At 47.5% G+C, this 24089-nt stretch overlaps 8 protein-coding genes across 8 annotated transcripts; 3 read left to right on the top strand and 5 right to left on the bottom strand.

Moving 5' to 3' along the window:
• Positions 1–1084: 1084 nt before the first annotated feature.
• On the bottom strand, positions 1085–2971 carry GGS25DRAFT_297947 (uncharacterized protein). The gene is made up of 6 exons (XM_049257621.1): positions 2513–2971; positions 2227–2417; positions 2088–2169; positions 1859–2029; positions 1583–1791; positions 1085–1504 (listed from the first exon to the last, which is right to left on the bottom strand). The coding sequence occupies exons 1-6, from the start codon at positions 2595–2597 to the stop codon at positions 1205–1207; spliced, it is 1038 nt and encodes a 345-aa protein (XP_049117106.1). The 5' UTR covers positions 2598–2971; the 3' UTR covers positions 1085–1204.
• Positions 2972–5493: 2522 nt separating this feature from the next.
• Positions 5494–7815, bottom strand: GGS25DRAFT_522139 (putative acyl-CoA oxidase; the record flags this gene model as incomplete). Its single annotated transcript, XM_049264168.1, has 5 exons — positions 5494–5616; positions 5952–6445; positions 6525–7511; positions 7570–7629; positions 7689–7815. The coding sequence occupies 5 exons, from the start codon at positions 7813–7815 to the stop codon at positions 5494–5496; spliced, it is 1791 nt and encodes a 596-aa protein (XP_049117105.1).
• A 4343-nt stretch (positions 7816–12158) lies between these two features.
• GGS25DRAFT_522138 (uncharacterized protein) lies at positions 12159–12944 on the top strand (the record flags this gene model as incomplete). Its single annotated transcript, XM_049264167.1, has 1 exon — positions 12159–12944. The coding sequence occupies one exon, from the start codon at positions 12159–12161 to the stop codon at positions 12942–12944; it is 786 nt and encodes a 261-aa protein (XP_049117104.1).
• A 183-nt stretch (positions 12945–13127) lies between these two features.
• On the bottom strand, positions 13128–13722 carry GGS25DRAFT_531898 (uncharacterized protein; the record flags this gene model as incomplete). Its single annotated transcript, XM_049265540.1, has 1 exon — positions 13128–13722. A coding segment is annotated over one exon (336 nt), but the record flags the coding sequence as incomplete, so codon positions are not given.
• Positions 13723–14951: 1229 nt separating this feature from the next.
• Positions 14952–16897, bottom strand: GGS25DRAFT_492336 (uncharacterized protein). Its single transcript, XM_049261186.1, has 6 exons — positions 16527–16897; positions 16268–16467; positions 16041–16207; positions 15850–15967; positions 15714–15781; positions 14952–15651 (listed from the first exon to the last, which is right to left on the bottom strand). Exons 1-6 carry the CDS (start codon positions 16674–16676, stop codon positions 15269–15271), a joined length of 1086 nt encoding a protein of 361 aa, XP_049117102.1. The 5' UTR covers positions 16677–16897; the 3' UTR covers positions 14952–15268.
• Positions 16898–18570: 1673 nt separating this feature from the next.
• GGS25DRAFT_492324 (general substrate transporter) lies at positions 18571–20766 on the bottom strand. The gene is made up of 4 exons (XM_049261185.1): positions 20441–20766; positions 19425–20379; positions 18989–19344; positions 18571–18926 (listed from the first exon to the last, which is right to left on the bottom strand). Exons 1-4 carry the CDS (start codon positions 20549–20551, stop codon positions 18807–18809), a joined length of 1542 nt encoding a protein of 513 aa, XP_049117101.1. The 5' UTR covers positions 20552–20766; the 3' UTR covers positions 18571–18806.
• Positions 20767–20806: 40 nt separating this feature from the next.
• GGS25DRAFT_492321 (uncharacterized protein) lies at positions 20807–22323 on the top strand. The gene is made up of 2 exons (XM_049261184.1): positions 20807–21834; positions 21932–22323. Exons 1-2 carry the CDS (start codon positions 21238–21240, stop codon positions 22121–22123), a joined length of 789 nt encoding a protein of 262 aa, XP_049117100.1. The 5' UTR covers positions 20807–21237; the 3' UTR covers positions 22124–22323.
• A 75-nt stretch (positions 22324–22398) lies between these two features.
• GGS25DRAFT_492319 (3-oxoacyl-acyl-carrier-protein reductase) lies at positions 22399–24036 on the top strand. Its single transcript, XM_049261183.1, has 2 exons — positions 22399–22988; positions 23069–24036. Exons 1-2 carry the CDS (start codon positions 22910–22912, stop codon positions 23854–23856), a joined length of 867 nt encoding a protein of 288 aa, XP_049117099.1. The 5' UTR covers positions 22399–22909; the 3' UTR covers positions 23857–24036.
• Positions 24037–24089: the final 53 nt, after the last annotated feature.

Below are 24089 nucleotides of genomic sequence, written 5' to 3'. Positions count from 1 at the left end.
TATGTATGTATGTAACTCTCAAGTTGGGGCTCGGCCCTCTTTTATTCATAGCCTAACTTACCTGAACAACCTTGTTGACTCTAATGATCCGACTCAGGGATCAAGGTCAGGGGTAACGACCACGAAGTTCTGAGGACCAGCTCGGACCCTTTGGGTTTAGTGGAGAGCTGATAAGACAGCTGAAAGCCATGGATGCCCATCAGTTCGAAGTGAATTAGAATGTAACTATTATTGTATGTTTTTTTTTCACTATTATGTATGGTATGGTATCTTAACTAACTATCCCCTAAACAATCCGATGCATGCCCAGGTGCATTCCTCTGTAACTAAGGTTAGGCTATTCTGCCCTATCCTCGAAGAGGAAACTGAAGCAGTAGGCTTCTTCTCCCCGTCGTCCCATTTTCGATCATTCTACCTAACCCCGGGTTTTCTCGTATTATAGAACTAGGCTCGTTTGGAATGAACACAGGCCCAATCTGGGCAGTTTCGCTGCCTTACAACGTAGGTAGTGTAGTCTCGCCTGCCTTAGTCAGGCTCGCTGCGCTGGGGATTTGAACCCAGGAATTCAGGAACTACACCATGATGCGCTATGGTAGGTGATGCCATATTATACCACCCTTCCCTATATACATAGATTGCGTAGTAGGTCGGTGCAACACCTAAAAGCAACCTGGGTATTCAAATTCGGCCCAATGAGGCTGACGGATAACTCGGCTTTGTGCTGTAATTAACACCGCCATGGCCGTTATGTATGTGCAGGTAATATGTATGGGATAAGTTCGAAAGGTTCTTGGGGCTCATCTTAAGTTGGTGGGACCAAAGGACCCGTTTTCGTTGACGATCTTTTTTTTTAAAAAATCATCGTCTGAGAGCGGAGTCTGATCGATGTGATATGTGAGTCGGGTCGGCATATGTAATGCTCGGACCCTTCCCTTTTTTTTTCCCCCAAAAATGGGGTACTCCATCTTCTCGACTCTAAATGGGGTATTTCCATTTCAAAAGGAAAGGCCATGATTTGGAACGTAGATTTCGTATAGGGAATTCCGGCTGGCTCGGCGCCGGGGATGTATTATAGGTGTGAATGTAGGTATGTTTAGATAAACGGGTTGGACGAAGTTTCGAATGGGTATCAAACGACGTGCATGTGTCGCTCTTCCGGTAAAAATGTGACTGACGGTCCAGCAAAGTTGATTAAAGATATTATTTATTGAACATGAGCTTGTTTGGGGAGTCCGAGCTCGATGTCTTCCGGGCCCGGCGAAGTCTCCCTCGCCGACGACGAGTGGTTGCCGCTGTGGGCGGACATGATGTAGGACTGCGAGGTGGAGTGCTCGAGGGTGTCTTTTTTGTCCGATCTCGGCAGGGTCAGGCTCTTGTAGTTTCGGTTGCGGCTCGATGACTTCCCTGAGTCGAGAAAACGCTGCGGGTGGAATAGGGGCTTCAGCGCGGGCGCGCACGCACACCATATCGCTACGTTCACTTCCACTATCGACCAGAGATTCACCTGTTGATGTTTATTAGCTCAACCGTCTCGAGGCTTGGATGTCTAAGTATGATGATGAAAAAGGGGAGCTCGACTTACAAGGATACTGTCGCGGAAGGGATCCTCGGCCATGGTAAAAGTGTGGATGGAGTATAATCGAGCGCAGGAGCAGGCGGTTGCGAGAAGACCGATGCCAAAGACGCCGTATAGTACACGTCGATCGCGCTTCGATACCTGGAGTTTCTTGAGAGTCGGGATGGGGAGCACGATGATCCAGACATCAAGGAGGATGCCGAATGAGGAAGTGACTGGCTGTGTGTTAGTTCTCCGGAGAGGGCTTCTGAATAGTGTATTCATGGAATAGTAGGCACGTACAGTAAAAGAAGGCAGTTGTGTTTATACAGCTGCCTGGGGCTAAAAACGTAATGTCCCACGCCTTCCGAAGTGGTCTGCACTGGCCGACAACGACACCGATAGAGGCCAAAAAGAAAACAAGCATGAGGATATTTGTAGATACACAAAGATGCTTGAAGCCGTTTGAAATAGCTGGTGACTTGTGTTAGCATTCTGAACCAAATTATCGGAGACAACGTAGAGTGCATACCGAATCTATCGTACATGAATACGATAGACGCCTTTACGCAGCCGATGATCGAGTAGTATAAGATCTCGATAGCGAAGGTTATCTGATTTTTCCTGTTAGCATCCTGTCCCCCACGAAACGGTTAATCGATAGGACTCACCTTGAGGAGGGATCCCATCTCATCCAACGTCAGAACTGTCATGGGAGATCCCATGCCTTCATTCTTCCCGATATAGAGGATTATGAGGTAGCCTATTGAGAATAGCAAGGCGCCGAGTGCCATATAATCATCCATCCCGGACCTTTTCAAGACGATGAACCGAATCCATGTTCGAGTGATAACCAGGACGGCTGTAAAGTGCGGTGTTAGTCAAGAACAAGGTCAGGTAGGTAGGTGGTAGTTCACGATGCAAGCAAACAAGAGGAGTGTGGTTTGGGGAGCTCACCTGAGATGGCCGTTAAGATCGTCGATACCACAAGGAGAATCGTTATTTGGGTGTGGTCAACTACTACTTTCGCCGGTGCCTCCATCGTTGGGCGCTTGAAATCTTTGACGGGACAGAATAGGTATCTAGGAACAGCACCGAACTCCAACGATGAGAGAAGAGATAATGAGATCCTGACTGGACTGGCTCTACGGGCGTTCAAGTATTATGATATTATATTTGAGATTTTCTTCTCATAGTAGCAGAGTGGTATTGCCAAGGGTGCGGCGAGCTGAAGGCCACGGAGAATTTTAATATATTTCAAGGTTATAACAGATTCCACTACGACGCCGTCCGATCGCCTGACTCTCTTGGTATTATACTACTATTATACACCTGGGCATGCAACGTGATGGCGTGAAATATGGGGTATTGTATAGGCTTCGTCGAGGAACCAGCGTCATATAATTTACAAACGACAACCCTACCATGCAGGGCGATATTACAATAGTATGTCGCTTTCAGAAACGCCAGCGGCAACGTACAATTGGCCCATGTTAGGTTGTAGGTCCTTAGTCAGGAGTTCGCATTGACATCTACCAAGATTGGTGTGTATTATACCATCCATCCTAGTTTAAACAAGAATCGCTCTCAGACACGAGGAGGGGATTAGCTCGTAGGGTTGGGGTTTTCTTCCTGGTACTATTGGAATTTGCTGGTTGAGAAGCCTCATCCTGGACGAGTCTCTAAGAGTCTAGACGGGTTGCTGGCGAATGGCCTTCGAGATTCGTTCGTGGATCTTCCCTGCTCGAAATTTGCTCAGCCAGAGCCCACTGAGTGGTCCTAGCCCAGTGTCAGTGCGTAGGGTGAGCCGGCTTCCAACCATACCGCCGGGGATGGTACGTTTGAGCCCTAAACTTCTGGGTACTAGGTAGTATCAGACTGCATGTGGTAGCCTGGTAAGGGTCTCGGTAGATATACCCGTGCCCCGATTCAAATCTCAGTCGCATTGATGCTATGTTGCCCTCGTAGAGTCGTAGGATGGCACTGGATAACTATTTGGGTCCTGATGTAGACTAAAAAGTGTGAAACCCCATATTTGGCGATATCCATGTATGTATTGGGTAGCAAGTGTGATTGTATGGATCATATGATAATCCCGTCAAATCTGGTATTGCGTATTATGAAGAGTCGATAATGAACATCTGATGAGTCTGCTCCTACGTTATAAGGATGGGCTTATCTTGAATGTATAGGTAGGTAGGTAGCTAAGCTGCCATATACACTATTATACCTAATCAGTTGTTATTATGAATGATGGAGGCCAAAGTGTAAGTCCAATGTCTGACAAATATGAAAATCCAAATCTTTATTTAAACGCGTACTTACATACAGTGTCATACACTACCTACTAGGTAGTTAGTTGTTCACGATGTATGAGAGCTTAGAAGAATGTCGACGTTACCTACTACCTGATGCGGCAAGGTTCTATGGGTATTCGCCGACGATGGAATCACGTCAATGGTACTAGGTAAACTTTAAATGTGATGATCCTACATAGTAAATAGTATGGTATAGTGGTAGTATGGCTAGTTAATTTGGAGGCACATAACTAGTGCAGCAGGAAGTGTGCAGGTTTTGATGGGCTACTGTCAACTGATACCCCTAGGTTACATAGTAGATCGATACGGTCCCAGACTAGGGAGGACTAGGGAGGAAAGGTATCTGGCCTCTCAGCGGAAGCACTCCCCGAGACAAAAAATCTCCTTCTTCTGGGCACTTGACACTACCATCATTGAATAGAGACTAGTGGCTAGGCGAAGCATTGACTGATGCAGGTACTAACCTAGATTAGGTAGTTACTACATAAGTTCGAAGGGGATAATATGGGCCGTCCCTGAATATGGGCCGTGGGGCTGGCCCTTACTGCTTTAGGTAAGACCCTTACTACTTTAAGTAAGAAGCGGTACATTCTGAGAAGCGAAACGAGCTTTTTTAATTGATATGATTGGTTGAAATGCTTTATACTATTTTAGACATAGCTTCGCAATCAACCAATGAAATCAAAGAGCTAGCATAACTTAGGTTTAGCTCAGTTCTAATTCTCAATTTGGATCAAAACGTCCTTAAGGTCCGAGCTTTGGCAGACTCTTTGAAGGGCCATGTGTAAAACAGTAGTATTAATACTGTGCTAAACTGTACAAATCAGCCAATTAAATAAGCTTAAAATTACAATAATTGCTACGTAATAAAATGCTTATATCACGTGACACATAATATTTATACAGATTTCATAATATTGCATAATTGCGTACCTAATCTTGGTGCGTTAAGCGCCGCTAGTCTGGAGCCTTTCGTACACACCAATTTTCAACCCAATGCGATTAATTCAATTCAATGTTAAATCTCTATTTAAAGACAGAGATCAATAGCCCTTAAATAGAGCTTTTAAAATTGCTAGGCTGCACGACTCTACCATTCTTATTGCAGAAGTTATTTGATATTTGAACTGGTAGCGGTACCGCGTACGGGCCCATAGAGCCATACGCATCTAATGCTTTTGTACTCTTAAAGTAATCATCCAATTAAAATGATCCGATAAGAATCATCTTAATAAGCCGATAATAATAAGGCCTTTCATTGGCTAAAAGATAAAATGGAAAATATCAAAAAATACATAGAATTTATGTGGCCTTCTTAAATTTTATTGGCCGACTTGGCCCCACGGCCCATATTCAGGGACGGCCCATATTATCCCCTTCGAACTTATGTAAGTGCCAACGTTGTCGACCTATATCATACTATGTAAACATCAAAGTCCGTCTATGTAACTACTTCATACTAGATATGTAGGCAACCTGAGTTAATCCAACTGTCGTCAAATTTTATAGACCAATTAGGTAACCCGATTCTCTAACTAAGGTTAGGATGGAGTAAGGAGACGACTACCAGTATAATAATTATCGGGTTTACTGGTCACTCTGTATTAAATCTATTCCTCTTTAGGGTCCCGAGATGTAGATCTCAGAGTCTTCAACGATGGGAAACGAAACAGCCGTATTGGCGCTTTTGCTCCCCGCGTGTCGATCGCGGTACTGAACTCTGATGACGCTGGTCTCGATAGTCTGTTTTCAGGTTTGAGCGGATTTATTAGTTTTTCTGGGCTGTGTGGTTGATGTTTTGATGTTTTGATGTTGTTTAGTAGTATACGAAGTAGTTTAGGTAGGTACCTAGTAGTATCCATATTATTGTATTTCGTAGAAATTGCTGGAGATCGTAGCGTCGAGATCAACTTTGGGGAATCCCAAGCGTTTACACAGTGAGGGGTGAAGAGTAGCACAGTTTATACACTGCCTAATAATTACTAGGTACAATACATAGTTGATAGGCAATTATCTTTAGTTATCTAACTTGTTCAAATCTAATATCAAAGGATCTACAGACGACTCCTCTCCTGAACCGCCTCATTGAACTGAAATGTCGGTAAATTGTGCACGAACTCATTCCACGTCCCCTCCTTCACAAGAGGCGCAGTCGTCCACGGAGCTGCCTCCGTTTCCTTCAACAGTGTCTGCAACTCAGGCATGATTGCCTCCACGGCCTCTACGTCGCGCTTAATGAGTTCTTTCCGCTTGAAGCCCCCCTGATCGCAGTACCAGCTCAGATCGGACATCACACAGCTCGATTCAAACAGTCGCGCGAGGCCTGGCGCGACTTTGTTCTCGCGCACCGCGGCTTCGTACGCCATCCGATGGCCTGTCGCCTCGACGAGAGACCGGCAGCGCGGTAGTATGTACGCATTGAATGCTGCACCGCGGTGGTTGCTCTGCGGGAGGGAGGCGATAATCTCTTTCGCTTCTTGCCAGACGCCGGCTTCGTGTCGCGCAAGCAGACAGTCCTTCATCGTCGCGGGTGGGAGTGCGTAGCGGCCGAGCAGGACCTCGGATGCCAATCCTGTTACAGAACATCTCGTGTTAGTCAAATATGAATACCTAGGTAAGTAGGGATCAAGCCTCTGCGTAGGTAAGCTTACGTATACAAAGGACGGTGAAGTCTCCCTCGGCAATCGAGTTGCCCCTCATCGACATCGCCAGCTCGATGATCCTGTTGTACGAGAAGAGCCCTTGCCATCCACAGCGGTCGGCTAGCTCATTGATTGTAACTTGCGATGCCACCGTGACCGTAGCCTTGAAGCAAGCGGCTACGCTGTGCCGAACCTCAGGACTTAGCGAACTATCGCAAAATAACCTGATGGCGTCATCGGCGAAGGCATTGAACACCGCCGCCTGGGCGAGCGCGTTCAGTATCGGCCGATACTGCGTCGCGAAGCTGATGATCGGAACCGTCTGCCCCGGCTTGTTGCCGCTCACATGTCGCCGGAAGCTGTACGTGCCGGCTATGTACGCGCATTGCTTGAGTGCGGGGATGTTCCACATCGTCAGCGACAACGTGCCCACGGAGACCCGGTCGATGTTGCTGAGGAAACTCGCGCGCTCGTTGGAGCTCGCTTTCGGAGAGCCGAGGAGCGAGCTCGGACTGAGCCGGACGTGGTTGAAGGTCGTGATGGCGTGGTCGAGTTCCTTGGACCCGTTCCGTCGGGGAAGCAGGCGGGAAGTGACGCCGGGGCACATCTGGTCCGCCTCGCATAGCTTGACGATGAAGGGTTTCACGCCGCAGTCGGTCTGGTTCGCGATGATTCTTGCGAATACCACGGCGACACGGGATACGCCGGCCCACGGTGTCGTTGGTGGCATGGCTTTAGCCGCTGCTAGGCTGGGGGTGTGTAGTATGAAGGATCCGTCTGGTTGTAGTGTCGCTGTTGTCTCAAGATTGCGGGCGTCCAGCCCATGTCCCAGCTCGGTTAAGAGATACTCGCCGCATATGTCAAATCTCTCGAGACCTTCCAGTAACGTTAGAAGGTCCTGCCGGTTTCGTCGGGCGAATTTGCCAATGGTACCCATGCATAGGTTCCAATGGATGACAAGGATGATCGTCACGGCCATATCCCTCATCGCAACAACTAGACGATAGCGTTAAAGCTTGCTCAAATCCCGTGCTATGCTAGACTCGCTACTTACGTTCACGGTTAAAATCCCAAAACTTAGCCGTCATATCGACAATATCGTCCGTGGTCATGCCTATATGACAGCTGGTTAAGTCATGTCTTGAGTACTTGTAGGAGCTTGTCTATACGTACTGCTCTTCTGACATATCTTGCGAGCTCTGTTGTAGCTCTGTCTTATCGACGAGGGGTTTGGGAAGTCCAGGTAGTCGCCCCTGGTATCCCAAAGACTCCCCTCTAGTGTGAAGTCATATGGCGCCATGCTTCTTGCTACTTAGTAACCAGATAATGGTAGGTTCGAACAGGGCAGGTCGTGAAATATGAGAACTTAGGCGAAACCGACAGATAATATATAGGGACAAAGATGGAACTGTCCATCAGTGTTGCTATATACTTGGGCTCAACCCGAAATATCCGGTTCCTGCACACCAAGTAGAATCCTAGTTTCCAGCACGATGGGACGTCGGTGGCTCTAGAGCACCGAAGTAATTCCATCGCGTAGAGAGGTGCGTGATACCAGGACTGGGGCTTAATAATCGGATCATCCGATGCTGATGCTTCATGTGGCGATCTAAGTAAAGGGTTCATGAAGATTTTGGGGTCCTCGACTAGTCTCCATGTCGAATCCAACTCTAATAATTAATTTGAACTACATCAGAGAGACTGATTAGGTATGCTTAACCCCCAAATACCATCCACTTCAACTGTTCTTCATTGCGGATCACATGTGGAAGTGGATTGGTTCTTTTGCGACCCCCAAACTAGGCATCGTGACTCTCAACGCGGAAGGGTGGGACTTTTGCCGCTCAGAAATTACCGTTCCTGGCGATCATGAGCTAAGCAACCAAGTCCTCAGACTTAAAACAAGTGGCATCTACACGGATTCGACTAACAGACTATTGAAAATAGGACGGGAATATTGGGAATGGCCCCTTCATATGTCGGACGGTGGCGCGGTTAGTTAGTCGTTTGCCTCCTGTTGCTGCTGGGGTTTGGCGATCGTTGATATCTTGCATAGCCGCTGCGCCGCATGGCAGCATGGATCTAAGGTATAGATAGTAACATCGATCTAATTCTTTGCCGCTCCGATCAAGATGATCATGATAGTTCTAGTATGGATTGCCAATAGGTTCGGAATTGCCTTCCTTGCTGAGGAAGGGCGGGAAAGCTGTGTATAGACCGGCGTCTGGCACCATGTCAATAATAGGTATCCGCATAGTGTACTGAACTGGTACTTAAATTCGTATCATGGACTTCGCATCCCTAGCTCATTATTAGGCATATTTTCAAGGTTGTTTGACGGTGGTGGCTGATATAGTTATCTAATAATTCTTCTATGCTTATTTGAGTGATATAGCATCAAGAGCCATCTGTGTAGGTTAGTGGTAGTGGCTTTGCTACGGCTGTCAGGTTCACATCGTCACGGGTGCCAGCGTCATCCAACCTCAACCTATTCTGCTCATGTTTAATGATTATTGTCTTTGATTGGCAATTATTCGCTTGTAGTCTAATGTTGAAAGACCCTAAGCTGAGTCAGCGTTGAAGAGTAATCGAACGTGAAGCCGAATAGAGCCTCAACTGACTAAGACCGACACTCAAAACTCATCCACAGAAGCAACCTCTGGCCTTAACTATTGCTCGATTTGCACTATGGGGTTCATGTCCTTCGGAGATGTGCTATCTAATTATAATTCATGAATTAAATTGTTTCCCGAGGCTTCACAACGTTACCAAGTTCAGCCCGTTCCAGACGAATAATCATATCGCTATTTGCCTCAGATTGTTGCACCAGGTCCCTGCCGAATGTATACCCCACGATGTCACCTTTTACAACACTAAAATTGTGGATTCTGATGTGGATGTCAGTGTTCCTTATCATAACTCCGTTCTCTTATCTTCAAGCCAAATTTTAGATCTGGGGAGTGGGGAATCGGGGGAATCGGGAATGGGGATAGCTTCAAATCTTTACGAAGTAGACTTAGATACGACTTCTACTGTTAAAATAATAGAATTGAGGCAAAATGTCCATTAGTTGCTTCCAAACACCTTTTCACAACTTTATGACAAAAGTGCAAACTTCTTTAAAAAAAAAAAAAAAGGTCCTTAGTCAGGTCCTAATTGACCCACATGCTTGGGTTACTTCCAGTGGATTGTCGGGTCTCAGGGGTAACAACGTCGTAGCAACATAGATGGATATCGGCGTTTCCAATCAATTCCTAGAAGTGTTACGCTGCGAAGGATTCAAAATACGAAGTATGTAAAAGTTTAGTATATTATATGCTTGTACACCTAGGTACTCTTAGTCGGCATACTGTGGTCGATAGTATGAAAGACGCTATGTAGGGCCCCCTGCTGAGGGATCTCGAAGGCATGTGATAATCGAACAGTTTTAGTTAGAATTCATCATTTGCCTTTCAACTATATAGACGCGACGGCTCTTGGGAGTACTTCGAACATTACAACGATTCAGCTAGCCAATAAAGGGGTTCATATTCTCCGCGGATAGCTACTTAACCTAGACAGTTGTATTCTCCTCATTATATTCTCTTTTTAGTTAAACAGTACCTATCAGTTACTAATTGGGTTAGATATGTTGACAAAAAGCCGCCTTCCCAAGTACCTAACATGTAATTTCCACGCCTTGGGGAAAGTACACTGAAGTAAGTCACGAAATCTTTGTGGTTCGTCGTTCAAAATTAGACTCCCTTAGTAGTATTCTTCACTTCAACATCCGCCCGGAGTCTAGTAGTCGCACTCTCCGAAACCCCAAAGTCGTACACGGAAGCTTGGCATTGGGGTATGCGGCGCCGTCCTTGCCGATCATGGTAAGCTGTACGCCATGATGCTGACCACGTTCCCCCGCCCCGGCCCGGATTTGTGGAACGGTCTCCGACGTCAAGTTTCACATCCCGTGACTTTGTTTCTTTGTCCCGGGAAACAGCCAAGACTATTTTGGTGCATCGCTACAGAGAATAGCATTAACCAGCCAGAATGAGATTCAAAACTGTCTGGCCAGAATCGATCTTAGCTCTTATGGGCCGATGAATGAAGAAAAGCCCCTTTCCTAATCAGATCTAGAGTTGTGGCTTATTCAATTAGGTGCCTAGTAGAAGTGCATAGAACTAGACGGGGAAATTATAGCATCTCGAATGAGAGAAGCACTTGCTATAATGCATTGGGCTGATAGAACCCACAGCAGATTTGTTGAGAAGCTCTGGGGAAAGAGTTCCAGTCTCCTCTGAAAAATCATTCTAAAGTTCTCCAATTGCAGCCGACGCGGGAAGCAATGATGGCAGAGTAAGAAACTAAATACCTGGTCAGGTATGGACCTAGGGGAAGATACCGACTGAAAATTATGTTCAGGGTAGTACAAGTGTATAGGAATCTTCACACGAAAGTTGAAGAAAAGCGCATTACATAAGTACCCAGTAGGAATGTGTAGTAATGTGCTTTATGGTCGTGTGGTAAGAACAACTACCTGTTGGGTTGGCAGTTTGCTATATATCATTGGACAGGTACCAAGGTAGGCAGAGATCAAGCTGATACAGGAAAAGCATGATATGGCAAATTTATCAATTACCAATGACATCTGGAGGCAAGTGTTTGGGACGAGGTGACTCTTGAGTCTTGATGGTTTTCCCACGTACGGTATGTAGATAACTATGGTATGCACCTATGAAAAGCACAGAATAAAAGGGGTTCAACAAAACATATATAATTCTTGGCTCCAAATCTTCCACATTAGCATACAACACTTATACTTTCCATGTATATAGAATTTACCTACCAAATATCGATGTTACCTACATGTAGGTATTCATATAGAGTGCCGCATCTCCTAGTACCTTTGTACCTAGTAGTGCTAGGTACATATGTAACTAGTAGATATCTAAGGTTACGCATTTCATACCGTGCATTTAAGATTTTAGTGGCGGGAGCATCCGATCTATCTGTTCGAAGGCCAATATTGTGATTTTGCCTAGTCAGGTACGACAGCAACCGCTGATGCGCTGCTTTGGTACCTCAGGAGTTAGTGACTTAGGATGTGTCTTCAACATTGGATGAAGGTTCATTCCCTTTGCGAATTAGGTATCAAAGTTCATAGTGCCTGCCTAGTAGAGAATCCTAAAGTTGTACCTTCAGTGCGTGCTGTGATGCAGTTTCCATTGTCACCTGGGCAACAACGTCATTAGTACTGTGCTGAGTCCGACTCACTTGCGTCCTACTCGACTTGACTTTTTAACGCTCTTGCCATAATGCTCCTCTAAGCGGTCAATGCATCAGGCATAAACTTGCTAACCGGGCAGGAACCTTTTCTTGACTATCTAGTACCTCGTGTAGCATGAAAAGCTTTTAGTTACTGCCACAACTCCTACCACCCACCACCCACCACCCACCTCCATACTTCAGTTTACCATCTGTCCTATCCACACAATATTTTTCCTTAATTATTTCATCTCTTCATATCCGAAGCTAAGAATAAACTATCAAACACCACCAAAATATCTTTCTTTTTCTTTTCTCTTTCTAACTTCCCTCACATCTCATATCTTTACATTACATCTTCACTGCTACCAAATAACCGACCATCAATAAACCATTATCATGGATTTCTTTCCTCCATTCCACAATACCCCGTTCAGTCGCAGCATCCAAGAGGCGATGTCTGCATTCCCAGAAGAACAGTGTCGAGAAGCACTAACCCAACAATCACCGAAGCTAAGGGCGCGGCGCGCTCTCGCATTTGCAAGGCTCGACATTTGCTCAGTGCTGAGGAAGCGCAAGGCTACCAGACTCTTGCGCTCTATAGGAGTTCCTACATCTTCCATAAACACGTCAACATTATCCCCATCAAGTCCACCCAAAGTCTTAGTCGAAAATGCCCTTCCTCAAAAGGCCACTGTCGTCGACAGCAAATTGCCGAGGGAGTGGCAACTATTCAATGGGCATGAGAGAGCCGACGCTCAAAGGCGCTGGATAACGATGAAGAATGCTTTGAAGATGTTTGAGAACCTTCCCGACGACGATATCCGGCCACGGCAATGGTCCGATGAAGAAATTGCGCGTCACAAAGACATAGTGACCAAGTACTACATCGATGCCGGCAAACCTCACAAGCTGGCGCCATTGTACCGAGGAGACACGAGTCGCGATGACATAGTCAATGCGCTAAAGACACTCATCGTAGATGCATTCAAGGAAGTAAAAAAATTCCACATGTCTGTCTCGTTGTCTGGCCAAAGGATACGCAAAGAGAGCCATCATCGTTTTAAGAAGCGCAATCGTCTTCCTTTTGGTCCCGAGCGCACTCGAGCGAAAGGCAGACCCTCGCACCTACACCACTCGACAACCCCCGAGGATATACCAGATGAGATACCCGAAATCATCTAACAAAATGAGAGACTAGGGTAGACAACAGAAATTGGATATCCGGGCCGGTGGGGGGTCTCCTGCGCCTGGCTTACACGGCGACCTAGCGATTGCAAGTATGGCATTAACCTGTTTATCGACGCAGTGAATGATGCCATATCGAATGACGCTCGTACAGACAAGGTAACAGAACACTTACACGAGCTATTCAGGGGCAGAGCCCAGGTGTACAAGGCGTGATTTTAGCCCATGGTCTGGAAATCAGCGGCGTCTTGGACTATATTGGTATGATTGTCATCTCTTGCTCGTCGCCCGGCGCCCGGCGCCCAGCCACATATTGCGGCTGAACTGCCAGGGCTTCGTTCGATTTTTTGCCGCAGCACCAGTACTCAGCATTTCCTTTCGGGCTTGCTGCTTCCAATCACCGAGTCTCGATGGGTAGGCACACTCAGTTGTAATTTTCCTATTCCAATCTCATGTTTCCATTACAAATGATCGCGACGATGATCGCCCCTCTCGGACCGATCGCGACGATCGCCGTGATCGAGACAATCGCAGGGACGATAAGGGCAAACGCCGAGCCGATGAGCGACAAGAACCACGCAACTATTCCCGGAATGACCGTTCCGGTGGTTACGGCCGCCGACGCTGGGGATATCGCGGGGGTCGCGGAGGACGGGAATACCGTCTCGACAACCGTAGGGGCAGATTCAACCGCGGAGATCGTCGCCGCTTTAGATGGCAACGATGGGTCAAGCCGGGTCGTCACACGGAAGACAACTTTTTGGCGGATGAAGTAGAGATACAATATGACATTTCGGTCCCAAAAGAATGCTTCATGATCTCAAGGGAGTTTCGATACAAAATCTGACAACGAAAGTGCGCACATACGTACAATGGTGCCCGCAGTGTCAAGAAAATAGGACTGACAGATCAAAACCGTATGGCGAGCTGATGCCCATTGACTCCGTCCCACGACCCTTTCATACCATCCCCCAACCGCATCCTACCTGACTCACACCGACGCTGCTGAGTATAACGACGGTACTGAGAAATTGTTCTCATGGGGGTCGAACCCCAATTCTACGAAAGACTTCATCACTAAATAATCCAACACATGGAATAGGGTAGCGTAGCCAAAGTAGGTGGCTGATAAAGAGAGGTGGATACTGAGTCCTCTATTACCGGCTGTTCAAATCAGAATTAGGTCAACGTCTCATGGCTAGGATTTCCAACAAAGTGTTTTCGGAACGTGAGTTGCCGTCAATCGACGTGTGCAGTTTTATAATGGGCTATGGCACAATCTACTCGGGCGTGGATAAGTGGCGTTGGGTCTACTGCGACACTGTCTACTTTGTGATTATGCGATGCTGGCGCCAGTTTATGTTCTTAACATAACATAGGACAGCGCATTGCGAACTAGGTAGTCGGAGCAGAGGCACTAGAGTCACGGCTGAGAGGGATAAGGTGGGCGGCAGAGGGAGACGATGGAAATGGACAAATGTATGGCGAGATTTTGGCTCACTACAGGATATTATGAGGCTGGCAAGGCAGCCGCACAAGAACAAACAAGCTATTTATATAGTAGATTAAAGAATAGTGGAATCATCTAACAACTCAAAGTCCCGGGCGGGTTACCTAGAACTGAGGATTTTTATTCAAGGTGATGATGCCACGTACTGTCAGATTTTACGTTATACTAAAAGGTGAATGATTGGTCTTTAATCATTTTTCTTTTGTTTGCGTAAGTACATTTGACATGTATTGTTAATTGAATCCAGTTGATTGATATTAATTCTTAGATGCGTGTGGTGTAGTTGTATGACAGTGACCAGCATATTACACGTGGCCAATCAGCGTTAACAAAATCCTAGCGTCCATCCTAATCCGGTAATATTCTTCCCCACCACATGCATTTTCCCGCTTGCCGGGTCGAGTCTTTCGTACAGTACACATCATGTCTCGGTAATATCGACCATCATCCACATCGCGTTGCAATTGATTCAGATGTCTATAGCACCCACAAGCTGAACAGTATAAAAGTCTTATATTGTATTGAAAGACTTAAACGTAATTATTACAATATCCTCGAATCCACAACCGCCAATTGGTACATCCTCCCAATATTTACCCACCTCCTAGGTAACCTAATAACCTAGGTAGCAACCAGCTTTCCTTCCTGGGTATACAATCCTATCCGTAGTATTTTTTCTCGCTCGAGAATCCCTGAATCTGTGAGCCAATACCAATTAGATAGGTACCCGGTACCCAAAAACACTAACTTAGGTACACAACAAGTCTTAGCAAGTTTTCCTCCCGCAACGACCAACCAGCATGTCCATTATCTAAGGATCCATATCCTTCCTGGTCTCGTAAGAAACGGTAAACTCCCGCGTCTTGTGGATGTTATTGTCCCCCAAGATGCTCTCCTCGCTCCCCGTGCTCGAATGCGGCCGCTTGGCGCCGACCATCGTGGTGTTGGCCTGCTCCCTGAACTCTGGCGCCGGGAGGGTGTTCATGGCAAAGCTGTTGTCGGCGCCTCGGCTCTTCCTCCCTCGTCCGCCGGTCATGATGCCGCTGGAGGCTTCGCTGTGCTTGTAGTACCGGTCCGAGACGCTGGTGCCGCCGAGAACGCGGGTCCAGAGGGGTCGCAGGACGGGGATCGAGACGCACATGATCGTGATGGTTAGTTCGCTGCTCGTCCACATTATGGAGTCGGCGGTGGCGTCTAAGTTTTGCGTAAGGTTAGAGAAGAGTTAAAGAGACAGAGAAACGCATTGCAAGACTTACAAAGATAATCAGCGGACTCGCTCAAGACTTGAAGACCTGACGTTCTGACAGTTCCGCACACTCCAGCGCTATTGAAATGTTAATTATCATTTCTGGTAGAGAATCAACGGTATACAGGACTTTAACTTGGACTTACAGAATTCCTAGACTTAGAGACGTGCAAATCGTAGTCTTTTCCTTCTTCGACATGTTCAGCTTCCAGAGGACTAGCCAGGGGAAACCCGCCAAGAAGAAATCCATTGCGGCGGACCAGGCTGTATTGCATCATAAGTTAGCCCCTTATAACTTTGTCTAATGTTGTGTTTTTTTTTACCGTCAGATACTTACAGCACATGATGAATGCGACAATGGTCAGATTGATATGACATGTCTTCTCCGTAATGCGTGCGTCCCAGATGGCCTCGACGGGAGTGCATTGAGCAAAGCACGAAATGGCCAACAGCAAGGAAAAGCCCATCATCGTGACTATCCAAAACCATAGGACAGCCTTGTGCCTGACGTGCTGTGTTAGCAAATTTGTCCTAGTCCGGTCGGTGGCTTCACTCGATTCTTACCATTTTATGACCACGATGCGCATTAGAAACATAGCCACAGCTGTTTTGCTGATGCCCATAGCAATCGACACGGTAAACTGACCGATCACTTCAATTTTTGTCGCCAATCGTACATCTTCTAGTGAGATATCCGTAGTGTGCTGGCCGAAGCCATAGATAGAAGATACGATCATGAGAATCGTGAATAGTAATTGGAGAATCTTTTTTCAACCTTGTTAGTACCTAACGACAAATGCGAAAAGGGGTTCGTTCAACTTACCCAAGTTATCACGAGCAGGTGATCATCGAGCCCGATGCCGCCCCTGACGGCTATACGGGTGTAGAGTCGTAGACCGATACATAGCGCAGCGAGGGCAGTCTCTACTGAAAGGACGATAATAGTAAGCGGCCCCTTACCACCGAGAGGCATCTTGGGCAGTGTCGTACGAAGTTACTAAGTAACCTAAACGATCTTGTCTTGGGGATGGATGTTGTGCTTTTGCAGAGTTCGTCGAGTAACTTAATCAACACAAATCCCGATAGACAAACCAAATCTGCACGCATAGGCAGCAACCCAAGGACCCGGAATTTTGGGAATTTCAGATTTTTTTTTTTTGGTAATAAATATTAAATATATGTACGGAGTAACTACCTCCCAACAAGATCCTAGTCAGTCAGGGCCCGAACGAACGGTAGGGGTACCATGCAGATGGGAATCTGCGGCCAAGTCAAACCGCACTGCAGAAGCTCAGGCTCTTTTTTTTTCGTCATCGATGTGGTTGAGCGGCGGGATAATATTCTTATCCTCTTACTAGCCCTACAACGACATCTCGATTCTGGGGGAAAGTTTTTTCATGTATGTTTTAGGAAAAGGGCGAGGCACTGGAAAGGAGGCGTAGAGTTGGGGTAGATATGCACCTACCTAGGTAGTCCTCAGTCAAATATCATAACGATCTTGACCGAGATTTCTAAGGGGCTATAGTGCTTATTGGCTGCGAAGTACATAATAATGCATGGCACAATAGGTAGGTACCAGATCTCAACGAAATCTAGGCATAATCACTGTAACATTGAAAGAAAATTTCGATGAACGTTCCACCTGGAAGGAAGTACCTCTGCTCTGCTCTTTGCTCAGATGGTTTCAAATCGACGATGAGTTGAGGAGGCGACAGGCCTAGGATAACTGCAAGCAGCAAATGAGTGGGTGAGAGGCCACCACCATGCGATCTATCTCACCACCTACAATGTTACACAAGGCTACTACATGGGGATATTATACCTAGGTAGGTACACTCTCGCTTATCCCTAATAGAATAAAAGCCGAGAGCTAGGTTCGTATGGCCGACGGAGTTCTAGAGTCGGGTCGTTCTTCAATGCTGCCCCTTGTGTGATGTTACATACGGTTCCGTGTGGTCTGGAGGGGTTGGATGATTCAACCCCAGCAGAAAGTGAAGATCACATTATTCAGGTGCTTGGGCTCATCGAGAATCCGCCGAGGGTAATACGTCCGTCCGTCCCTGTCTACGTATATATAGGTACCTTACTAGGTATATTCATATTACATATCTACCAAAGTACGTACAATACATAGATAGGCATCTAAAACGTACCTGGTAGATATGATCAGTCATATTCCGAGCGACCGCTCTTCCGTCTCCTGGAAATTACCTAGGTACTCATGTTGGACTCGCCAGAAAGATCGTTTTCCTAAAACACCTTCCCAAGCCCAGAGCATTGGTAAAAACAAGTGATTTTCAACATTGCAGTTGAGGCCTCTAGTTTTGTAATCGCCGCGGCGTTTACTCCGCAATATGACAACCCCCACACGCCCATATAAATAAGTCATCCCTTCCTAAGGCGGCTCACGCCAACCAGAACTAGACTTCCAGGCAGATGTACTACGCCGTAATGTGGGAATACAGGGGAAGTCGGGTATGTCTCAAGAAATCAGAGCCTACCAGCTGAGGTACCGGGCGGATTGAAGCGAATGACCATAGTTATTTGCTGCTGGAATAATATTTTCTCCCTTGCAGATCCACCTTTGTATGATATCGTTACTAGGTATGTACGTAGTATGCATGTATCAGTGCGGCGGCACGTCGAACAATTGGCGAATTATATTTAGTCAACGGCCTGGTCCGGGAGCCGTCAAACCGGGGCTTCCAATAGATGGCTCCACAGGGACCGACGGAGTGGACGGGGAGACATTAGTGTTTGCATCCGCTATCATTTACAAATCTGACATGTCGATTCTGGCGTGGGCGGAAACATGGTTCATGGTAGGAGAGCTGAATTTGAGGAGGTATCATAGGTACTAGGTACGCAAGGGATGATTGTATAATTTTATAGTCTGACTTATGCGTGGCTAATACGGTTTAAACATCCTTATTCAGGTGGTAATACAAAGAAAAACTTCTCATTATTGAAGCTGGCTAGTAGTACCTATTAGGTATGTAGGTAGGTTGGTTGGTTATTAGAATTAAATGTCGAACTATCCACTATACGTGTAGAAAGCCCTTAGGTAGATAGGTATGCCTTATCACTGCGAGCCCCTTTCGCATCACGATGTCTTCGCATTACTAGTTTCAACACGAGTTTCGGCGGCAATGGCATCCTTGAAATCCACTGCTACCACATCACCAAACTTGGCATTAATCTCTTCGAGAGTCAGATTCTTGGTCTGTAAAGCAAGCATATTAGCATCCACCAATAACAAGAAAATTTGGGAGTGTGAAGTATTACCTCTGGGAAATAGACAGCGATAATAGCCGTAGACACAATAGTCACACAGACGAAGACAAGATAGTACATCCAGCCAATGTTCTTCAGAGCCAAGTTGACTGGAGCACTGTACGCAAGAGCATTGCCAAAGAAGGATGCGAATGCGAGAGTAGAACCCTCGCTTCGCAAGTGGGTTGGCCAAATTTCTGAGCCATATGCGTAGGATGTGCATTCGATCGTGGACGTGAATGCGAACCCAAATATGAAGTAAAGAGCAACCAGGGCGTTGATGCCAGGCTCATAAGTGGTGGCGAGATAGTACTTTACGAGGGCCGTCATTATAGCGAGGATCGCCGCGTTGGTTATGCCGCCGATCACTTAGAAGTAGGCACCCTTAGCAAACAAGAAAAGAAAAAAAAGAATGATGGATGTGGCTGGTAGGGGAAAAGAAACTTACCGAGAAGCCTTACACGGCCAACTCTATCGATGATGGCTACATTGAGCAGGCAGCCGAGAATCGCCACAACGGTCCAGGCACAGCCTAAGCCAAGCTGAAGGGTAGGGTTGAACCCGAGTCCACCCATCAGAACTGGTATGAGGTTGGCAATGGCGGTGATGCCCGTGCCTTGTCCCATAACCCATAGTAGAATAGAACAAAACGCCCGCTTGCGCAGAGCAGGTGTTTTGAAAATGTAAATGTATCCCTTAGGTAGGTTTTTCTCAGCTTCAACCTGGGCTTTGATCTGAGTGGCTTCTGCACGAGCAAGAGTGCCGTCAGGGTCAGACTTGGTGCTATGTAACCGCTCCAACTCGGCTCTCGCCTGCTCCTCCCTCCCATTTTCCATCAACCATCTCGGCGACTCAGGAAGGAAGTAGAGAGAACAAGCAAATCCCACCGCCGCAACTGTCAAAACGACAAATGTCAAGCGCCACTGGACAGGGTGGTCGACGAAACTAAATATTAAACCGCACAAAGAGCAGACAATATACGCCGTGACGATGCCGACGCCCTGAAGTCCTACAAGCAGACCGCGAGTGTGGGGCGGAGCGACTTCACTCATGTAGACGGGGCTATTCGCCATGACCATGCCAGCACCGATTCCACACAGGACACGTGCGACAAGCAGCATGGCAATGTGGTAGGAAGCGCACTGCAAGACGCCGGCCACGACAGCGATCAGCGCGGCGACGAGATTCGCCTGTTTACGGCCCCATCCATTCGAGATCGGAGCCTGGACGATGCAACCGACGAAAGCACCACCCAGAAAGCTAGCGAGCAATCCGTCCATTCGAGCCGTCGCGTCTTCAGTCGTCAGGAACATCGCTATGAAGCTCGTCTGTGCCAGCGTTCCGCTCATGGCGTTCGCGGAGAAGCCGTAGAGGAAACCGCCCATGGCGGCTGTGACGCATACCTCGCATGAAGTTAGAATAATGGTTTGCTACACACGAATTAAACCGACTCGTTGAACATACCTGTATAACTCTCTTACTGGTGCCCCCATTGTGAACCTTGATCTCGTCGCCATGGCTGCTGGTAACGCTACCTGGGCCACTTTGCGGCTTCGACTTTTCCTCGGGATCCATATTCCGGGTATTGTTAGGACAGCAAGAGAAACAGAAAAAATTGAGAAGTGGTGAGAGATGCAAGAGACCGCAAGAAGCAAACCAGATTTTCCAAAAATCGGGGGGACATGCACATAGCTACATAACTATGTCGACTGTTATCTTGATATAGCTTACCTAGGTACCCACGCAGCAGAGTTGCATTCCAGACAATTCTGGGGTTACACTATGTGATGAACCTATTACCTACCTACCTACCTAGACAGCGTAGTACTCGTAGCGTAGTATTCGAACCATGCCAGAATAGTTCTACATCGGTAGGCCGGACCAGCATAATATCTTCCGGGGTGTTATGCCTAGAGAGGCGTAATGAGATAGAGAGCAACGGGGCCCCGGAAAAGGGGGAGGGGAGGGGCTCGCATTGACACGTTAAGTTTCTACACTACACACATGCATATAATATTGAGAATATTGGCTCTGGGTTAGCTATTTCGGCAATCTTTGTTGGGACACTGTCGTACTGACTAGGTAGCGGCTCTGCAGGTTACAATCTTGCTGATTACCTATTTATTAGACCAAAACATCCAACAGTGAAACGTACATCTACCATACATATCTTACCATACCACCACATCACTTACTGCATCGAGTAACTACCTTACCCCTTTATTCCTTTTTTCCAATCATATACGAAAATATTCTACACTATGCCTGAAGTTGCCGAGGCCCAGATCTTCCCTGTCCTGAAGGGCAAGGTTGCGATTGTCACAGGCGCGGCCCAGGGGATGGGCAGGGCCACGACCGAAGTCTTTCTCAAAGCCGGTGCCAAGGTCGTCATGTGTGACATCAAAGAGGACCAAGGGCAGAAAGTCGCCGAGGAGCTCTCGAAACTCGGCGAGGTCATCTTCGTCAAGGCCGATATTTCCAAGGGGGCCGAAGTGCGGCAACTCGTCGAGAAGACCGTGGCCAAGTTTGGCAAGCTCGATGCCGCGGTTAACAACGCGGCCATGACTCCTGACAACACGCCACTCATCGACTTCGACGAAACTTACTGGAGCAAGCTGACTGACATTAACCTGACCGGCACGGCCCTGTGCTGCAAGTACCAGATGCAGCAGATGATCAAGCAGGGCGGAGGAGGCTCCATTGTCAACATTGCCTCGATCAACGCTTTCAGGCCTCAGCCTAACATGCCCGCCTACACGTCCTGCAAGCATGCTCTAATCGGCCTCACCAAGCACGCAGCAACCGAGGGCGGCCCCCATGGCATCAGGATCAACGCCATTGCTCCTGGCGCGATCTACGTAAGAAACTCCTCGCTATTTTACATCCATCCACAGTTATAATATCTACTCTGCTCTCCAAGTAGAAACTTCAGCTAACCAGATACGTACGATCCAGTCCGAGATGTCTGCAGCCGCACTCGTAACGATGGGCCTGACAGAAGCTGAATTCACTCCCCAGGTCAGCACCCTGAACCGATTCGGCATGCCGCACGAGGTTGCGCAGGGATCGCTCTGGCTCTCGTCTGACGCCTCATCTTACGTGACTGGGGTTTGCCTACCAGTCGACGGAGGGTTTCTGGCGAAGTGAGGGGGTGGAGCGAACGATGAGCCCGAGCCCGAGCCTGGGACTGTCAGTGTCAACCCATTAAAGTGCTTATTTCCATGCCTAGTGTATGCAGCAGCCCTTGATAACTAGATACTATGTAGATAGATATTGAAAAAAGGTGGGCTTGAGTGTCACAGATTAGATATATCATATTTACAATGGATCAGAATTGCAGCTCTCAATTCTTCTTTTGCTTTTTTATTCAATGATTAGTGTGCGGCGTAGAAAGGGAACTTTGGAATATCCCCCCCCCCCTTTTTTTTTCTTTTTAATTTTCCTGGTTCTTCTTCCCCCACAAACCTGGGTTCACTGGTTCAGTACCAAAGCGTGCGTGCAACATATTTCGTCGTAAGAAATGACCTCTCAAATTCTTCAGCGTGGCAACTGCTTGCGATGATGCTACCTCGCTTAAGCAAAATAATGGAGATGCCCGTTTCGATATGCACGTCGTTAGCACCAACCGCGTCAGAAAGGGGACGGGCCGTGCGACCAACGACTTCCTGTTCCATCCTACCCAGTTCACCGTAACACTTAGTAATAGTATTTGTTGTGTAACATTAAATATTCATACTGTTATAGGTATCTGGGGGGCGGATGGTATATAGTCTTTTATGTAGTTACCTACGAGCTAAGGGATAGAGAGAGTTGTGTTGTATTACCTGACTATTCTAGGCAACTCGTCAAACTCGGCAATATTATACTAGTCTTTTTTCTCGTCTCTTCAGACCTTCTTATTCCAATTTTATATACTCATAACCTTAGGAGAAAATGGCATCAGCTCAGATCCCACGCAGCTCACCCCGAGTACACGAGGGGAAACTTGCCATTGTAACTGGGTCCGCAAGAAGTGAGATACATAAGCAAATCTTAGAGAATCTTACAATGTTAGAAGTGACAAAGTCTGACCTTGAGATGTACATTATACAGGCATTGGCGCGGCAATCATCCGCAACCTAGCTAGCAAGGGTTGCAACGTGGTGGTGAATCACGTCACACCATCGTCCGACCAGGCGGCTCTTGATTTGTGCAAAGAGGTCGAGACCGCGCACGGCATCAAGGCCATCTCGGTCCGCGCTGACGTCAGCAAGACCGAAGGCTGCACCAAGATGATCGACGCGGCCAAGGCCGCCTTCGCCAATCCCACGCTCCAGGTCGACATCCTCGTCCACAACGCCGCCATCCTGTACATGGGCCCCCTCGAGAGCGTCGTCGAGTCCGAGTTCCACCACATCTACGCCGTCAACGTCCTCGGCCCCACGCTGCTGACGGCCGCCTGCAAGCCGTATCTGCCCACCGACCGATCGGGCCGCATCGTCATGATCTCCAGCATCAACTGCAAGGTCGGCACTCCCAACACGAGCCTGTACTCCGGCACTAAGGGTGCCCTGGAAGCGCTGGCCCGCGTCTGGTGCCGCGAGCTTTCTGAGCGCGCCACGGTCAACACCATCAACCCCGGCCCGGTCATGACCGACATGTACATGAACGTGGCGGATGAGGTCAAGCAGGGCTTGGCTCTGTGGAATCCGCTCACGCCGCTGGTGGCAGTGCGGGAGACGGATAGCCCCGAGGTGCAGGAGCTGGGAAGGAAGTTTGGCGGACGCGCGGCATACGATCACGAGATCGCGGGAATGGTTGCGACGATTTGCAGCCCAGAGTCTGGATGGTGCACAGGAAGTCTGATCAGCGCCAATGGCGGCTTGAGTTTCAGCCTCTAGGCTAAACAGTCTCTCTTGCTGATCGTGGCGAGAGCCATGATCTCAGATTAGACCTGGTAATTTTGGACAGCATGCTGTCTAATGCGATGGCATTCCAAATAGAAGTGTAATGCATGTACTTAGTACATACATATATATTCATATAAATATATATAACTACATATTCATGTCAAACACCCAAACCCTGTGCTCATTCATCTTGGATTTGCCGTGTCTACAATTGCATTTGGTTA

The sequence above is a fragment of the Hypoxylon fragiforme genome, assembly GCF_022984875.1.
Source record: "Hypoxylon fragiforme strain CBS 206.31 chromosome Unknown GGS25scaffold_5, whole genome shotgun sequence".
In the NCBI taxonomy this organism is placed as follows: domain Eukaryota; kingdom Fungi; phylum Ascomycota; class Sordariomycetes; order Xylariales; family Hypoxylaceae; genus Hypoxylon; species Hypoxylon fragiforme.
This window is presented reverse-complemented; position numbering and strand designations above follow the sequence as displayed.

What these genes read in the sequence shown, in the direction of transcription:
- GGS25DRAFT_297947 (XM_049257621.1), bottom strand. Translation starts at nt 2,597, where the DNA reads ATGGAGGCACCGGCGAAAGTAGTAGTTGACCACACCCAAATAACGATT. An exon ending in CACAACTGCCTTCTTTTACT is followed by an intron (nt 1,792 to 1,858) that starts GTACGTGCCTAC and finishes ACACACAGCCAG; the next exon opens with TCACTTCCTCATTCGGCATC. An exon ending in CCTTCCGCGACAGTATCCTT is followed by an intron (nt 1,505 to 1,582) that starts GTAAGTCGAGCT and finishes AAACATCAACAG; the next exon opens with GTGAATCTCTGGTCGATAGT.
- GGS25DRAFT_492336 (XM_049261186.1), bottom strand. Translation starts at nt 16,676, where the DNA reads ATGCCTCTCGGTGGTAAGGGGCCGCTTACTATTATCGTCCTTTCAGTA. An exon ending in TGTCGCATTCATCATGTGCT is followed by an intron (nt 15,968 to 16,040) that starts GTAAGTATCTGA and finishes GATGCAATACAG; the next exon opens with CCTGGTCCGCCGCAATGGAT. An exon ending in CGAGTCCGCTGATTATCTTT is followed by an intron (nt 15,652 to 15,713) that starts GTAAGTCTTGCA and finishes CGCAAAACTTAG; the next exon opens with ACGCCACCGCCGACTCCATA.
- GGS25DRAFT_492324 (XM_049261185.1), bottom strand. Translation starts at nt 20,551, where the DNA reads ATGGATCCCGAGGAAAAGTCGAAGCCGCAAAGTGGCCCAGGTAGCGTT. An exon ending in CCAGTAAGAGAGTTATACAG is followed by an intron (nt 20,380 to 20,440) that starts GTATGTTCAACG and finishes ACTTCATGCGAG; the next exon opens with GTATGCGTCACAGCCGCCAT. An exon ending in TCGCTGTCTATTTCCCAGAG is followed by an intron (nt 18,927 to 18,988) that starts GTAATACTTCAC and finishes CTTGCTTTACAG; the next exon opens with ACCAAGAATCTGACTCTCGA.
- GGS25DRAFT_492321 (XM_049261184.1), top strand. Translation starts at nt 21,238, where the DNA reads ATGCCTGAAGTTGCCGAGGCCCAGATCTTCCCTGTCCTGAAGGGCAAG. An exon ending in TTGCTCCTGGCGCGATCTAC is followed by an intron (nt 21,835 to 21,931) that starts GTAAGAAACTCC and finishes CGTACGATCCAG; the next exon opens with TCCGAGATGTCTGCAGCCGC.
- GGS25DRAFT_492319 (XM_049261183.1), top strand. Translation starts at nt 22,910, where the DNA reads ATGGCATCAGCTCAGATCCCACGCAGCTCACCCCGAGTACACGAGGGG. An exon ending in TGTAACTGGGTCCGCAAGAA is followed by an intron (nt 22,989 to 23,068) that starts GTGAGATACATA and finishes TACATTATACAG; the next exon opens with GCATTGGCGCGGCAATCATC.